At 55.6% G+C, this 16,297-nt stretch overlaps 7 protein-coding genes across 7 annotated transcripts; 5 read left to right on the forward strand and 2 right to left on the reverse strand.

Annotated features, from left to right (window-relative positions):
* Positions 1 to 366: 366 nt before the first annotated feature.
* Positions 367 to 1,890, forward strand: VDAG_02769 (2-methylcitrate synthase; the record flags this gene model as incomplete). Its single annotated transcript, XM_009653422.1, has 3 exons — positions 367 to 414; positions 467 to 1,341; positions 1,395 to 1,890. The coding sequence occupies 3 exons, from the start codon at positions 367 to 369 to the stop codon at positions 1,888 to 1,890; spliced, it is 1,419 nt and encodes a 472-aa protein (XP_009651717.1).
* Positions 1,891 to 3,141: 1,251 nt separating this feature from the next.
* VDAG_02770 (uncharacterized protein) lies at positions 3,142 to 3,786 on the forward strand (the record flags this gene model as incomplete). The annotated part of the gene is made up of 1 exon (XM_009653423.1): positions 3,142 to 3,786. One exon carries the CDS (start codon positions 3,142 to 3,144, stop codon positions 3,784 to 3,786), a length of 645 nt encoding a protein of 214 aa, XP_009651718.1.
* Positions 3,787 to 4,840: 1,054 nt separating this feature from the next.
* Positions 4,841 to 6,788, reverse strand: VDAG_02771 (protein kinase domain-containing protein). The gene is made up of 5 exons (XM_009653424.1): positions 6,507 to 6,788; positions 6,068 to 6,399; positions 5,696 to 5,997; positions 5,447 to 5,612; positions 4,841 to 5,360 (listed from the first exon to the last, which is right to left on the reverse strand). The coding sequence occupies exons 1-5, from the start codon at positions 6,752 to 6,754 to the stop codon at positions 5,233 to 5,235; spliced, it is 1,176 nt and encodes a 391-aa protein (XP_009651719.1). The 5' UTR covers positions 6,755 to 6,788; the 3' UTR covers positions 4,841 to 5,232.
* Positions 6,789 to 7,628: 840 nt separating this feature from the next.
* VDAG_02772 (uncharacterized protein) lies at positions 7,629 to 8,502 on the forward strand (the record flags this gene model as incomplete). Its single annotated transcript, XM_009653425.1, has 2 exons — positions 7,629 to 7,788; positions 7,928 to 8,502. The coding sequence occupies 2 exons, from the start codon at positions 7,629 to 7,631 to the stop codon at positions 8,500 to 8,502; spliced, it is 735 nt and encodes a 244-aa protein (XP_009651720.1).
* Positions 8,503 to 9,697: 1,195 nt separating this feature from the next.
* VDAG_02773 (auxin Efflux Carrier superfamily) lies at positions 9,698 to 11,542 on the forward strand (the record flags this gene model as incomplete). The annotated part of the gene is made up of 3 exons (XM_009653426.1): positions 9,698 to 9,971; positions 10,040 to 11,414; positions 11,464 to 11,542. 3 exons carry the CDS (start codon positions 9,698 to 9,700, stop codon positions 11,540 to 11,542), a joined length of 1,728 nt encoding a protein of 575 aa, XP_009651721.1.
* Positions 11,543 to 11,969: 427 nt separating this feature from the next.
* On the reverse strand, positions 11,970 to 12,741 carry VDAG_02774 (uncharacterized protein; the record flags this gene model as incomplete). Its single annotated transcript, XM_009653427.1, has 2 exons — positions 11,970 to 12,560; positions 12,634 to 12,741. 2 exons carry the CDS (start codon positions 12,739 to 12,741, stop codon positions 11,970 to 11,972), a joined length of 699 nt encoding a protein of 232 aa, XP_009651722.1.
* A 541-nt stretch (positions 12,742 to 13,282) lies between these two features.
* Positions 13,283 to 15,988, forward strand: VDAG_02775 (methylcrotonoyl-CoA carboxylase subunit alpha; the record flags this gene model as incomplete). The annotated part of the gene is made up of 3 exons (XM_009653428.1): positions 13,283 to 15,400; positions 15,490 to 15,535; positions 15,788 to 15,988. The coding sequence occupies exons 1-3, from the start codon at positions 13,365 to 13,367 to the stop codon at positions 15,986 to 15,988; spliced, it is 2,283 nt and encodes a 760-aa protein (XP_009651723.1). The 5' UTR covers positions 13,283 to 13,364.
* Positions 15,989 to 16,297: the final 309 nt, after the last annotated feature.

Below are 16,297 nucleotides of genomic sequence, written 5' to 3' on the forward strand. Positions count from 1 at the left end.
CCCGTCGCTGCAGACGGGGGGGCTTTGGGCCGGAGCAGGAGGGAATGCCCCACTATCCCCAGACTCCCAGTGGTTCTTGCTGTTTCGGTCTGTTCGCTGCCTCCCCTCACATGCTCGGCTTAACTTTTGGACATTCTTAAGCCTCCCAGCTTTCTCTCCTCCTACACATTTCACCTATTTGCCTCTGATCATCTGCTTCACATAATCTGAAGCTACTTGACCCTGGATTGAGTCGATCGTGTCAACCAAAGCCTCTTGTGCCAATCATTGCTCTGGGTGCTTCTGATCATCAGTCCCTGGCAGTGCCCCTCCACCCTTCATACTCAATTCAGTCCATACAAAGTTGAGCTACAACAAACATTCACAATGGCTATGAACATCCGCCGAACGACGAGAGCGCTGGGCGCCCTTCGCGTGGGTTCCTCTCTGATTGTTGCAGTTGCTTTCATCTTGCTGACTTTCACAGCCCATGGCTGCCCGCTCCGCCGTCAATGCCCGCCAGTACTCCACATCCGAGCCCGACCTGAAGACCACCCTGAAGGAAGCTATCCCCGCCAAGCGCGAGCTTCTCAAGAAGGTCAAGGCTCACTCCAACAAGGTCATTGGTGAGGTCAAGGTCGAAAACACCCTCGGTGGCATGCGTGGCCTCAAGGCCATGGTCTGGGAGGGCTCCGTCCTCGACGCTAACGAGGGCATCCGCTTCCACGGCCGCACCATCAAGGACTGTCAGAAGGAGCTTCCCAAGGGCAAGACGGGCACTGAAATGCTTCCCGAGGCCATGTTCTGGCTCCTCCTGACCGGTCAGGTCCCCTCCACCAACCAGGTTCGCCAGTTTTCTCGCGAGCTTGCTGAGCAGGCTCAGCTGCCCGCCTTTGTCAACAAGATGCTTGATGATTTCCCCACCGATCTTCACCCCATGACCCAGTTCGCCATGGCTGTCTCCGCCCTCAACTACACCTCCAAGTTCGCCAAGGCCTACGAGAACGGTCTCAACAAGGCCGACTACTGGGAGCCCACCTTCGACGACAGCATCTCGCTGCTCGCCAAGCTGCCCACCATCGCCGCCAAGATCTACCAGAACTCTTACCGCGGTGGTGGTGCCCTTCCTGCCGAGGTCGATCTCGGCCAGGATTGGTCGTACAACTTTGCCGCCATGCTCGGCAAGGGCGGCAAGGAGAACGAGAACTTCCAGGACCTCCTGAGGCTGTATCTCGCCCTTCACGGCGACCACGAGGGTGGCAACGTCTCTGCTCACGCCACGCACCTTGTCGGCAGCGCCTTGAGCGACCCCTTCCTCAGCTACAGTGCCGGTCTGCAGGGTCTTGCTGGTCCTCTTCACGGGTAAAGTTGAATAGGTAAAACAATGCTATAATCAAATGCTAACAATACTACAGTCTCGCCGCCCAAGAGGTTCTCCGTTGGATCCTTCAGATGAAGGAGAACATCCCTTCGTCCTACACCGGCAAGGACGTCACCGAATACCTGTGGTCGACCCTCAACTCGGGTCGTGTCGTTCCAGGCTATGGCCATGCCGTCCTCCGCAAGCCCGACCCTCGCTTCGAGGCCCTCATGGACTACGCGTCTGCGCGTCCTGAGATTGCCGAGGACCCTGTGTTCCAGCTCGTCAAGCTGAACAGCGAGCTTGCCCCTGAGGTCCTGAAGAAGCACGGAAAGACCAAGAACCCTTACCCCAATGTCGACTCGAGCTCTGGCGTCCTCTTCCACCACTACGGCTTCCACGAGACCCTCTACTACACTGCCACCTTCGGCGTCTCCCGAGGCCTCGGTCCTCTGGCTCAGCTCATCTGGGACCGCGCCTTGGGTCTTCCCATTGAGCGCCCCAAGAGCATCAACCTTGAGGGTCTCCTTAAGCAGGCCGAGAGCGCGTAAATATCTTTTGCGGTGTGATAAAAGTCTTTTGTAGCCCTTTTTACATTTCGTGTTCCGAGACAATAGATCTGGCGGTGTTCAGTCACGGAGGATCTTCAGCCATCCATAGTTTGAATATTTACTTGTCAGCTACCCAAGTTTACAGCACTTCGCCTTGAGAACGGTTCCACACTGTGCCCACACTGAGCGAGTCGGGGTGCCAATTGTGAAGCCCTCAATTCCATTGCTCTTGGCACTATAGCCAGCAGCTATGGTCATGTGGGTGAAGGTCCCAAGCAGACCGACGCTTCCAGTGCCACTGACCCAAACATTCGATGTCCCGTGAGTCTTACAGCCGTAGAGTAGTACTATAATATAGCGTCGTGTACGTTAGTGTACCAGATCCGCCTTGCCAGCGGTTGACCCCATGAGCTGAATCTCTTGGGAACGCACATAGCGCGGATGCAATGGCTGTTGAATCGCTGCTACATCACCGATGCATTTGCCCAGGTGTGATTCTCCGTGAGACGTGTTAATCTCCAGCGATTCCATTGCTACTCAGTAATGCTCTACAAATCAACGCCCGCTTGGTCTGAAAATTCAAGTCCAACTGACCCAACCGCTAGCTTCCGGATCGACGCCCAGGCGGCGATTAGCTGAGATCCGGTTCTGTTTGTGAGGAGGGTATGGTAGCATCGGAACTACCCTGCATTGCACATCCAGGGTCACGTCACCTTCATCCAGGCGAAAGCTCTATAAAAGCTCATTGTCCCGCCCCAATATACGCCCATTTATCCTGCTCTTCATCCGCAAATAGGCGCCGCACCAAGGCGACATCGGCAAGACCACGATGCCTTCGAAAGAGAGGCTGAGAGCCACCGTTGCAGTAGGCATGACTCCATTCAGTCAATGATGGCTCCGTTTGTGACGCTGTGCTGATTGCACTTTACTGCCACTATGGACCATGCCTGTCAGTGGTTGGAGAGGAGCTCGGTTGCGGAGACGTCACGTCGCTGCCACCATCGTGAGTCTGGCCAAGTCTTGCGTCCAACATCCATTGCAAAAGAACGAATGGCCTGATTCGACCGTCGTGCGATTCATATATTGTAGAGGCGCCCAAAATAAATCGGCGACTATAAAAGGAATGCAGATCAAGGCTTGGAAAATGTGCTTCTCCTCCTCAGTCGTCCTCAAAGATCTTGGCATTATTTCCTCAGACTCGCCCGCTCTATAGCAGAATCAGCTTCACTCTTTACCCCTTTGCCTCTCATTATGAAGATCCAACTCGTCGCCCTCTTGGCTCCAGTTCTGGCCCTAGCCAGGCCCAGATTTCCCACGGTCGTCGGCCCAAGCACGCCCAACCCTAACGAGATTCAGATCGTCTCGGCCCAGTTCTCCGGCAGTGGTTGTCCCCAGGGCAGCGTCTCGACCACCATTTCCCCCGACCGCACCGTCATCACCTTTGGCTTCGACCGCTTCCAGACGTACATTGGCCCAGGTATCCCCTTTGCCGAGCGCACTAAGAACTGCAACCTGCATCTGAACTTGCGCTACCCGAGCGGCTTCCAGTTTGCCGTCGTCGAGTCGACGTATCACGGCTTCGCGCAGCTCGACCAGGGCGTCAGCGGCACCTTCTTCTCGACTTACTTCTTCTCGCAGGACGCCGGCGCCACGACGACGACGTCGACCTCGATCGAGGGCGGCGGCATTTGGAAGGACGGCCAGGTCTACACGAAGCAGGACGTCATCCCCACGGCGGCGCTCATCTGGGCCCAGTGCGGCGCCAGCGGCATCTTGAACGTCAACAACAGGATCAACCTCGTCAGCAGGGTCCCGTCTGCTTACGGCTCCATCACCGACGATGATGCTACCGTCGCCTTTACGCAGCAGGTTAACGTCAAGTGGCAGAAGTGCTGAGGGGCACATGCTGCTTCGCGCCCGGAGTTAGGGGGAAGTCCGGGGCCGTCGTGACAGAGCCAGGATATCTCATTGTAGCGAGATATTGTGGATGATGGACAGGTATCTTGCACGCCTTGTTGGTGTGTGTTGTTTGGGGAGGATGAGTCCTTTTTGTTGGTTTCCTTCACTTCCAGTTTTGTCATGATTTTTCGGTATCGGGAGTCACAGCATAAGTCAATCAAGCCTTTTCCAAGTCCCTCTAAATGGAGAAATGACTGAAAACTTGCTCAGCAACTTGTACAACATCTTCAGGCATAGGGTGTGGTTATTGAGTGCATAATGCACGATCTCGGATGCTGGATGGTAGACATTAAGATACCTTGCAATGAGTGAGGCATAGAAGTCAAGCTGATCCATCTTGGCTATAGGTTCTTCGACTTCAGGCATATGCACATCAACTTTTGTGCGCGTCTTGCTCTTCGGTTCTGGTCTTTGGGGTTCATTTCCTTGTTGGTCAGGTACCTTATGCTACGGTTCGCCTTCCTGATCTTTGCCCATCACATGACCGCACACTTCTTCGACTTCAACTTTTTCCCCTCATCAGGAGCCGCAGCAGCTCCCTCTTCCTGAACGGTTCGATACGCCCGCACTGCTTCATTCCGCTGCTGACGTCTCTCCTGCCTGGCTGCCTTGCTTGTTGCTTTCGCGAAGCTCTCTTCTTCCTGGCGGATGGCACAGGTGGGACAATTTTGCTTCTGCAATTCAGCCACTGTAGGAAGCGGAATGGTTGTCGAGCATCTTGTGAAGTTGCCCTCTTTCTTGTCGCTGACTTTTTGCTGTGCCAAGCATCGGACAATGTGTGTTTTTGAGGTATCGCACTGAGCACAATGAACGATTCGTGAGTAGCACATTGCAAGTCGACTTCTGGATGTTGAAGCCGTCTTCTTATGATTGGATAAAGCTTTTGGTAGTGTAAGATAAATGACACAATTTAAAGTTAAATATGTCTACAACCTTTGTCGGTTGCTTCATTTCACTTCGGAGGTCAACTAGATGAATCGGAAGTATCTGTGTTAATGCGGAAAAAATCGTATTCATGGAGATAAGTTACTCGCTACTCCTTCTTGCTATTCAACCAACAAAAGTGAACAACCCCTTAAGTCGCAGATTCATCAATCTAGCAAGTTTTCCTCTAATTCCTTTGTCGAGATCTTGGGCCTGGTTCCGTTTTGAATGGACTTCATAGGTTCAGAGCTACCCTCTCGACATGCGAAAGGACTGACGAGGGTGATCAAGTCCTCCACTGCGTCGCAGTATCTGGCTTTCGCTGAGGTACTCGCCGGCCGTACTGCCTTAGCCAACAGCTTAGATGCCCCCCCCCCGAAACCCACCTATATCACACTCGGGCACGCTCAACTCCGAAGCCAAGGGTCGTCATAAAGTTGCCTGGCCGTTTTCCGGTCCTCAGGCCGCCATTGCAACATACCTTTGACAAACCCCAAGAATGCTTCCTTTTTTCTTGCCCTCCAACCGCGTAACCGATTTCTCGAAGCTCATCAGCTGCGGGATTGGGATGTCGCCCTTCCATTCGCCTATGCAATGTACATAATCATCTTAGTCAGTCCGGCAAGATACGTATGAGTATCGATGTCTGATACGGCGATATGAAGAGACATACCATCTTCTGCGAAAAACTCGCTGCTCCGCTTTCCACGTCGCAGAAGGTCCGTCGGCGGCGGACCCAATAAGGCCACCAACTCGGCCAGGTGGGCGCGTGTTAGGTAGCTATTCTCTTTCGGGTCCTTACCTTGGAAGAGATGTGTTCCCTCAAATAAGTCCCAAATCTAGTTGCGGAAATCTACCAGTCAGGAACTGCTTGGACGCGTCCAGTTGAGAGCATAGTCGGGTCCATGTTGCGCGAACTTACCATGACGCCAACGTTCCATATATCGACAGGATAGCTCCATTCGGTCTTGAGCATCACCTCAGGAGACCTGTATACGTTTGGTTGCGCGTCGTGGTTCCTCTTCTTATCACCCCGAACTGCGGCCCCAAAATCGCCCAGGACGACGTTGCCGAACTGCCTGGGGCGGCCAAATTGTCGGGATAAGTATATCGGGGCCCCATCCACGAATTTCCTGGGTGAAGGATGATCAATCTCAGACTGTGTGAACGCCGCTAGGACCGACTCGTCCACCAGCTCCATCATGATGTTGTCTGCCTTGATGTCTTCGTCGGCAAGTAGCGACCTTAGCATATATCGGGAGAGGCCAGAACCGAGAAGAATAAAGAGTCTTACCTGTGTGGACAATCTTGCATTCCGAATGGAGGTAATCGAGGGCCAAGAACAGTTTTGCAAGGCCTGCTTTCAAAAGTTCCTCGCTGAACAGGCCGGCCGGATTCCAACGCACGACGTCTCTCCAGCTATCCCACATTGGCTTTTGTACGAGGCAGTGATGTATGACACCGCTGTCATCCGGTCTGTTGAGCTTGAAGGTGTCCAGAGCGGTGCGAACATGGGGATATCCAGGGTGCGAATAGTTTCCTTGCCCAAGGGCCTCGTACATTTGGAATTCTTCCAAATCGCCACCGTCGCGGGTGTAGATCTTCAAAGCCACATATTGGTGTTCTCTGTGCTCGAGTTAGTAATACAGAGTGTGCATTCAATTTGTCACTCTCCATGGGATGATCTTATCAATCGCAACCTACTCTCGATAGGCCACGAGGGAATGACATACTGAAGATTGCGGGCTAGCCACACAGTCGAAGTAGATCCGAAGCCCAGCTTGCCTAGGACTTGGTACCTTTCATCGTAAACGTCTCCAATGTTCGCGGGATAGTACTGTCCCGCTGTGTACTCGTCGAGATTTTCCTCCTCTAAAAGGGTCGAGTCGCTAACCAGAGGGAACCCAGTGCTGGGAAAGGGTAGTGGAAATGAAGGAGTCCTGCGGAATGACTTCCTCACCAGCTTGGTAAGGAAGGCCATCGGAAACGATATGTAAAGGATACTTGCGTGCAACAAGGGAGAGATAGTAGTAGATTCGCTGTTAGTTGGGGAGACGGAGAATACGACGCACCATACAATGCTTGGCGCACTAGAGCCCATTGAAACCTGAGGCTGTTCAGCACTAGGAAAGTTGAGCTGTTGGCTACGGGCCGCTGTAGCGGGGCGCCCTCCTACTTGTAAGGACACCAAGACATGTCACGTACTGTATATTTGGACGGGACGGGGACTGAAAGGGTATTGATAGTTCGTGAGATATTGGCGGTGCAATGTCCATTGGATAACGCTGCTCATCGAAGCCAATCTAGTCAACTCTGGGAGTGTCGCTCGATTAATTGATACATTTCCCTGCTGCCTTGAGTATCTTGACTTCCTTGGTTCACATTGCCTGCTTGGTTGATTATTGGTCCCGCATGGAAGTGAAGTATCATGAACAGCAGCCCAAATTTCCAAGCCCTTGGGTTGAAAATCGTCATTCGTCGTCACCTGGCCCTATATCCCGTAGATAATCTTGCAACGCCCGCGAGCACGCAGTTGTGATGGGTAGTGGCAACCCGTTTGCTCTAGGTCATGGCTCAGATCTCGCCGTGATGCAGCTCTTGGCCGGCGCAGTGAATTTTCAGGCGGAGGAGGCGAACTTGATGACACTCACGGCTAAGCTGCAGTCCAGAACGCCAACCCTCATGCCGTTACTCACCACTGGAAGTATCTTCTTTGGTTCCGTATTTGGGGCCGAGCAGGGTTCCGCGGTCAATGATTATGCTGTGCGCAGTCATGGGCTTTTCCAGAGGCATTGGACATGTTGTTTGAGATGAATATCGCATTGACGCCGAAAGCCATGACCTGTTTGCTCGCCATGGTAGCCTCGGGAGGGCCATCGAGTGCGATGCAGCAGCTGGTCCGTCTTGGCGGCGCTAGCATGGTCGTTGAGTGCTCATCGCATGACACCGAAAAACTCTTACACCTGGCGGCTGTGAATGAGGATCCTACGATGGCCAGGTACATGCTCGAACTAGGTAATGACTTGAACGCACAGAACACTGATGGCGAGAGCCCACTACATGTTGCGGCGTCGTTCGGAACGAGGGCGCAAGTTGAGCTGCTTTCTCGATCGTGGGGCCGACACGTCGCTACTGACACTTCGAGGACGAATAGTCCTTCACTTAGCCGCAGCACAGGGATGGCTGGCGACAGTTGAATGGCTGATGGAGATCGGAGCCGACATTTTCAGCCACGACAATCAGGGCCGCACGCCGCTTCACACAGCAGCAGCTTCCATGGGCATCGACTCGACGACGGTGGTCCGGTTCTCCGTCGACAGAGGCCTGGAAGTGGAAGACGCAGACGAAGGAGGCATGACGCCGCTGCACCACGTGTTGTACAGCTACGATGTACTGCACAAAGACGCGTTTGATCCCGAGGTGTCATTGGCGAATGCTCGATACCTGCTGCAACGCGGCGCGAACGTGAACGCGAAGGACCTTGAGGGGACAACGCCGCTTCACCTGGCCACATGGCGTGGTAATTCTGCAGTGGTGAAGCTGCTGCTGAAGTCGGGCGCTGACGTTGAAGCGCGAAATCGGGGCGATGTGAAGCCAATAGACCATGCTAACAAGAAGACGAGATTTGGGAGCTTCTCGAATTGGCAGCAAGAGTCTGATTTGGTTATCGTTCTAAGCAGCGATGAATATGGGCCACATATACAGTATTGCAACTACCGAGTATTCTAATCTCCCATGATGCAAATCGCAATCGCTCAGCCTGGAAATGTGGACTGAGCGATCCGTTAGCAAGCAGATGACGACTCGCGCCACCATTTCACCTGCGCTGCGGCCACAAGCAGCGTGTGGCGGTGACGACGGGCTACCTCATGGCTCATGCCAAGTTTTCCCAAAGCGGATCGGGACAGCGTCACTGTTGTGTGGCCCGATGAGGTCGCTCACGCAAATAACCCATGGAACATTGGGTTGTAGATCAGGGCCCAGAGAGCGAAAAGGTGACACATCCCGCTGCAAGGAACTGTGCGGGCATCCCAGGGGCAGAACTCTGGAGCACAAGCGTGGCCATCTTCGATCGTCTGAAATTCCGTCATCGTGGGCGGTTCTGCACTTTTCATTGGCTGGTGTGCTGGCATCTTGGGCCAAACGCCGTGTGATAGGCCGTCGGAGACTTGGAGGGCGCCAACGCGCTGGGAGCTGATCGTGGTGGCTGCACAAGCCCCGGAGCAAGTCGCCCCTGACCCTGGCAATCAGGCCGGCCTGAAACTAGTATGGGCATTGTGCACCAAAACAGAGGAACCTGGAAGACTGCTGATGCGCGCTGCTGTGCGCTGTGGTGCGCTGGAGACCAGCCGAACAGGGACTCAAACTCCAGGCCTGGGCCCAGCACTGTTCGCCTCACTCACCTCGCTCGCTCGCGCGTTCGCGCGCACCTTATCGTCGAGTTTCGGCCGTTCGTGCTACTAGGTACCTACCTAAGTACTTAGTTTTGGTAGATTCTGCCTAAAACCTGGCACTGCCACTGCTCTGATCTTCTCCCTGCGACGATGACATTTTCTTTCTTCCCGGAGGCCTGACATATTTCATCTCTCCGACACGTTGATATTGCTCGGCTTTTCCTCTCTCATCCTCTCTCTCGTCGGCTTGCAAGTCAGCACCAACGAGTCAATCGCCGAAACGCCCACGCCACTCCACCGACTGAGCACATCATCATACCTCCACACCAACCCATTGTCTTGGTTTGCAGGGGTCCGATTACTTTTCTGGGCGTCACGCCCCTCCCATCCCATCTCTGTCTGCTCTCCATCTCTGACGTGCGAACTGCCCGATCACAACATCGATTTCTCAACAAGGGCACGTTCCTCATCCTAGCCAAGAAAAAAACACCATTTACGAAATTACAAACCAACAACTCTTCCGGTCTGTAATGGCACAACAATACATGGGCACGCCGACGTCCTGGCGCCTCGTCCAGATGGCCCAGGACGCCTACGAGATGCCGCTCCAACAGCTCGCAGCACCGCAACCCCACGATTCCCACCCTTCTCTCGGCCACCTCGTCCTCCTCGTCTTCGAGGCCGTTCTCGAAGTCGTGTGCGTCAGCTTGCCCGGCTACATTGTCGCACGATTAGGGCATTTTGACGCCGACAAGCAAAAGTTCCTCGCCAACCTCAATGTTATGCTCTTCACGCCTTGCCTGAGTATGTCATCCCGGTCTGAGCTTGATTATGGCGTTGAGGAGGAAAGAAATACTGACTTCAGGACGTAGTCTTCACGAAGCTGGCCTCGCAGCTGAACGCCGACAAGCTGGTTGAACTCGCTGTCATCCCCGTCATCTTTATCGTCCAGACACTCGTTTCCTACGTCGTCGCCACCGGTGTTTCGCGAGCCTTCGGTTTCAACAAACGAGCATCCAACTTCGTCACCGCCATGGGCGTCTTTGGCAATTCCAACTCTCTGCCGATTTCTCTCGTTCTGTCGCTATCGCAGACGCTGAAGGGTCTCCACTGGGACAGGATACCCGGCGATAACGATGATGAGGTGGGCGCTCGCGGCATCCTCTATCTCCTCATCTTCCAGCAGCTCGGACAGCTGGTTCGGTGGAGCTGGGGTTACCACGTGCTCCTGGCACCCAAGGACAAGTATCCCGAATATCAGAATGAGCGGGTCGAGGAGGGTCGCTACACGGATGAGCAAGACGCACGCGAGCCGGACGCGCTTCTGCCTGGCTTTGAAGGCGACACGGCTGCCAACTCTCGCTCGCCCTCGAGTAGTGATCTGTCGCAATACGAGCCCGGCGGTCGCACCCCCGTTGCTCACCAGTCCCAGATCTCGTTGGTCGATTCCGACACGGACGACGAGAGCCGACCTTTTATCGCGAAGAAGGCTGGTAAGCCTGTCGCAGCCGCGCCTCTGAACGGAAACCAAAACGACGATCCGATGCTCTCCTTCCCCCGCATCCGCAGTGCCGATGACAACGAGCCGCCCGAGGGCGTCGCCGGGTTCCCTGCCCGTGCCAAGATGACGATCAAGGACAAGCTGAGCGCAGCCAAGCAGGCCGTGGCCGCCTTCTTCACCAGGGTCTACACGAGCCTCCCCAACCCTGTTCGTGTCGTTCTCGCGGGTCTGGGTCGCTTCGGTGCCAAGGTCAACAACTTTATCTGGGAGTTCATGAACCCCCCTCTGTGGGCCATGCTGTTCGCCGTCATCGTCGCTTCTGTCCCGGCCCTGCAGCAGCTCTTCTTTGAGGAAGGCTCCTTCGTCAAGAACAGCGTCACCAACGCCGTGCAGTCCAGCGGTAACGTGGCCGTGCCTCTGATCCTGGTCGTCCTCGGCGCCAACCTGGCCCGCAACACCCAGAAGAGCGAGAAGCAGCGTGATCCTGAAGAGGACATTATCGGCCAGAAGCTTCTCATCGCTTCGCTCATCTGCCGCATGCTTCTCCCCACACTCATCATGGCCCCCATCCTTGCTGTCTTCGCCAAGTACGTGCCCGTGAGCATCCTTGACGATCCCATTTTCGTCATCGTGTGTTTCCTCCTCACGGGTGCCCCCAGTGCCCTGCAGCTGGCCCAGATTTGCCAGATCAACGAGGTCTACGAGGGCGTCATGTCGAAGATTCTCTTCCAGAGCTACGTCATTTGGTATGTTGCTCACAAGATTCTCCTCTTGTTGTTATGCCCAAACTAACAGCCTATCCAGGATCCTTCCCTCCACCCTCGTTCTTGTCATGTGTGCCCTCGAGGTTGTCGAATGGGCCCAGCTCGGTTAAGTCCCACGTCCGTGTCAAACGGATCGGCATACGCAAACATCAATCATCATTTTCCTTTACACGTCTGTATTAGAATCAGACGATATGACAGGTCGGTGGCAGCTGCCACAGTCACAGCCCCGAGGATCGGTTATGGTGCATTTTTGCCCGAACACTGGGTTGTGGCGACTGAGTTATCGTGAATATGAAGGGGTATAGCTGCTGGTTTCGCGGCAGAGCCTGACCTACAAAAGTCAAGAGGCTTCCGGCTTGCGCCGCTGGAGGCGTTTGGAGTGTTTTTCCATTGATCAAAGCAGCGAGCGTTCCATATCACGTTTTCTCCCTTCGAGTAGTTTGGACTTTCATCAAAATACATATTAAAAAGTCAGACTAGTGACTTTCACCACTCGCATCCGTGACCAGTCCAAAGCTCTGTCTTTGATCCCGCCTACCTCACACCGTTGACGGCCGTCTCCGCCGAGTCCTCGTTCGTCGTCGTCAGGACAAAGTCCCGCACGCTGCCCTTCCAGTCGCTGATCCTCACGTCGCGAATCGTAACGACAATGACCCTAACCTCCTCTCCCGCAACAAAACAGCCGCGCCCGCCGTCCTCGGCCTCGACGCTCGCAGGGCCAAAGCCCTCGCTGCCAAATGTGTTGTTCTCGAGGTGCTGCTCGCGGTAGAAGCGCTCCTCGGGCGAGCCGGCGTCGAGCAGGCGGGCGGTGCCGTTGATGGTGGCACTGATGCTCGAGACGGCCGACGTGTTGATGTTGAGCAGCAGCGAGGCGAGGGAGGAGCGGTGCTCGGGGCCGGGGGAGCCGCCGGAGGGGCGGCGGGCCGACGTCGGCGGGCGGTGGGACACCCAGTCGTGGACGAGGAGGGAGACGTTAGGGTTCGAGAGGAGGTTCGTCGTCTTGCGCGAGGCCGGGTTCGTCGTCATGGCGATGATGGGCGCCGCGGAGAAGGGCGACGACGGCAGGTAGGTGTAGTTCATGAGCGAGACGTTGGGCACGTCGTCTGTGCAAGTGGCCAGGTGGAGCTGCAGCGCGCGCGCGCGCGTCTTCCGGTTAGTCTTGGCCGAGGGAGGCTGGGGCTCAGGGGCGGAGACGAACAAAACGGGCGTTCTCGAGACATTGGATCACGTCCTGTGGCAGGGTTGCTGTATACTGCTTGTTGGTATCGCCGGCCGAGGCCTCGTAGTTGAGGGGTGCTGTTTCCATTGCGGGGTCTCGTGTCGAGGGGAGGCAGTATGAGGAGCTGATCAAGCCTTGTATCGGGACTCAAATAGATGTCAAGGTGCTTGTGGTTGATCGCAATGTTACGGCGTAAGGCTCAGCTCAAGTTCGCGTGTTTGGCGCTTGCAGCTAAGGTCCAGGTGCCATGATGATCCGTGGTGGAGGAGGGAATCTCCCTCTGCGTGCTGCCGCGAAGTCCTGCTGACTAAGGAGGGGCATCTCCTTGTCCCCAGATCGAATGACGCAAAGCCCGGATACGTACCGAAGCCTGTGGGGTCAAGATGGTAATGAGGGGGAAGGAAGTAGGCACGGGCCATACCACCCACCTGCCGCTGCTTGTGCCGTCTGGGAGGAGAACAAGCACGGCAAGAAACAACCACCGGCTGGCTCCGGCAGGCGGGCACCACCGGCTATCAGCGGCAAGGCACCTTCCCCGGGTGACAACTCTCTACAACACCTCGGGATCTTCTTTCCTCTCTGCCTTTTGTGCTGGGCGATTGAATCCTTTTTCTGTTTCTGTCTTCCCATTCTTCCATCTCGAGGAGACACTGGTCAATTGCTGTCCAGGACATAGAGCCTTCCTCCTTGACACATTCCGCACAACCAACATGCGTTCCATGAAGGCAAAGCATCGGCTCGCCCGCCCCCTCCCTCGCCTCTTGTCCACGGCAGCAACAGGGGTCTCGGCGTCGGCAGCTCCTCAAATCACTCCCATCACATCTCTTCTCATTGCCAATCGTGGCGAGATTGCTCTCAGAATCCACAAGACTGCCGACAGGCTCGGAATCCGTACAACAACCCTCTACACAGATCCAGACGCCTCCTCCCAGCATGCCGCCTGCTCGCCGCACTCCCTCTCACTCGGCAACCCCAAAGCCTACCTCGACGGCGACCGCATCATCTCTCTTGCCAAACAACACGGCATTCAGGCACTCCACCCTGGTTATGGCTTCCTTTCCGAGAACCCCGCATTTGCCTCTCGCTGCGAGAAGGAGGGCATCGTCTTCGTTGGCCCGCCCGCCAAGGCCATGCACGACATGGGCGACAAGGCTCGCAGCAAGGAGATCATGACCGCTGCCGGTGTTCCCTGTGTTCCGGGGTACCACGGTGCGGATCAAGAGGAGGCACAGCTGCTGCAGCACGCTCGCGAGGTCCGCTTCCCTGTGCTCCTGAAGAGCGTCAAGGGCGGTGGTGGCAAGGGCATGCGCATCGTCTTGACCGAAGACGAGTTTCCCGCCCAGCTGCGCAGCGCCAGGCTCGAGGCTAAGGCCTCGTTTGGCGACGGCGGCGAGGTCATGCTTGTGGAGAAGTACATCGTGCGTCCGCGTCACGTCGAGGTCCAGGTCTTCGCCGACAAGCACGGCAACTGTGTGGCCCTCGGTGAACGTGACTGCAGTGTGCAGCGCCGCCACCAGAAGATTCTCGAGGAGTCGCCCGCACCCTGCCTAGACGAGGCCACGAGACTCGATCTCTGGGACAAGGCACGGAAGGCTGCTTCCGCCGTTGATTACGTCGGCGCTGGTACCGTCGAGTTTATCCTGGACCGCGACACTGGCGAGTTCTACTTCATGGAGATGAACACACGTCTGCAAGTTGAGCATCCTGTCAGCGAGATGGTCACTGGCACCGATCTCGTTGAATGGCAGCTGAACATTGCGGCTGGCGAGAAGCTCCCCATGACACAAGAGGAGATCTCTGAAGCCATTTCTCAGCGGGGCGCCGCCATTGAGGCGCGTATCTATGCCGAGAGTCCTGAAAAGGGCTTCATGCCCGACTCTGGCAAGCTTGTCCACCTTACCACTCCTGCCACCGACCCCGATGTCCGCATTGATGCCGGTTTTGTCCAGGGCGACACCGTCTCCGAAGCCTACGATGGCATGATTGCCAAGTTGATTGTGCGCGGTCGCGACCGTGAGACGGCTATCCGTCGCCTGGAGCTTGCACTTCGCGATTACGAAGTGGTCGGTCTGAGCACCAACATTGAGTTCCTCAAGCGCATGTGCCGCTCACCGGCGTTCATTGAGGGTGATGTGGAAACAGGTTTCATCGAGAAGTGGAAGGATGAGCTATTTGCACCTCGAGTCATCACCGACGAGGTCTTCGTACAGGCAGCTCTGGGCTCGTTGACGGCGCAGCTCGCGAGCGAGGCGCCCCACGGCGGCAGTCTCGGTTTCGGCGCGCCCAACACGGCGTCAGAGCGCAGTTTTGCGCTCAAGGTGCTGGACGCATACTCCAAGCAGGATGGCGAGGTCGTGCAGGTCACAGTCAGCCAGACAAGTCCCGGCATGTTCAGCGCCACTGTGACGAGGAAGGGAGCCGAGCCAGTGGTGATAGAGAAGATTGCATGCACTTCATCGACGCCGAAATCCCTGGCAACCAAGCTGACAACCTTCTTCCCCGGCGAGAGGATACACTCCACCGTCGTCAGGACGACACCAAACGCAACCGAGACGCAGGACTCCAAGGTTGTCGTGTTCCAGCACGGTGTAAGGACAGAGCTAGCCCTGCTGCCGCCCAAGTGGTTCGAGAAGGCGTTGGGTCTCAAGGAGATTGCTGCCTCTGTTGTTGCGCCCATGCCGTGCAAGGTTCTGAGGAATGAGGTCGCCGAGGGCGAGGTCGTCAAGAAGGGTGCGCCATTGGTTGTGTGAGTCCAACTCTTCCTCTTCAAGTATCGCTGGAAAATTCGCTAATACCCGACAGCATTGAGTCGATGAAGATGGAAACCGTCATCAGATCACCTCAGGATGGTGTAGTGAAGAAACTGGCACACAAGGAGGGGGTAAGTGGAAATCGGTATCGGCTTGGTGGAAATTGTTTACTGATGACAACTAGGACATTTGCAAAGCTGGCACGGTACTTGTGCTGTTTGAGGAAGAGGCCGCCAACGAAGCGTCATGATTTGAATAGCGCATGTGACGATTGGGTTCATGGTCATGGATGGCGTTTTGGATATCTGGATCAAGAATACATATTCTCGTTATCCACACATGCGTTGCTTGTCGCGTTCAGCCCTGGAGGATCGACATTCCAGGTTTCTCATGCTCGGACTGCCCAGTTGGGGGTTGACCTTGATGGTCCATTACCCAAGTCGCACCCATTGGCACAGCAAGGGTGTTCGACTGATGGAAAATCCGTCGAGGGCGGGGAAGCCGGTATGGAAACAGAACTGAATACCTTCCATGCTTTAGCTGCCTGCACGGCCTGCAGCTCGGGCCACCCGGATCGGTGGTAGAACATCGCCTCGTGGCAAACTTGTTGGTCAAGGCGATGAATAAAAGCAGACAGAGGCGATTCCAGAACTGAGGGGGCTTTGGATCCATCACCGTTGGCCTTCCTATTCAAGCCGGGTGTCGGTAGGCCGATGCCGGAATGACGCTTGCCAAGACCAGCCTCGACCAGCAGCGAACATATCGATTGAACTTGTCGATTGGGCAACGCGACGGCAACAAGAGGGGCCCAAGGGGCCCAAATGAACCATCAGCCTGTTCGCCAAGGGCAATGTGCCTGACCCTGGCAGAACGTTGCATGAGGTCTCCATACG

Source organism: Verticillium dahliae, genomic scaffold (assembly GCF_000150675.1).
Source record: "Verticillium dahliae VdLs.17 supercont1.4 genomic scaffold, whole genome shotgun sequence".
Classification (NCBI taxonomy): domain Eukaryota; kingdom Fungi; phylum Ascomycota; class Sordariomycetes; order Glomerellales; family Plectosphaerellaceae; genus Verticillium; species Verticillium dahliae.

Bases quoted from the DNA above. Each gene is read 5' to 3' on its own strand.
- VDAG_02771 (XM_009653424.1), bottom strand. From the start codon at position 6,754: ATGGCCTTCCTTACCAAGCTGGTGAGGAAGTCATTCCGCAGGACTCCT. The intron at 5,613-5,695 runs GTAAGTTCGCGC...TTCCGCAACTAG, and splicing joins TATGGAACGTTGGCGTCATG to ATTTGGGACTTATTTGAGGG. The intron at 5,361-5,446 runs GTATGTCTCTTC...TACATTGCATAG, and splicing joins CGAGTTTTTCGCAGAAGATG to GCGAATGGAAGGGCGACATC.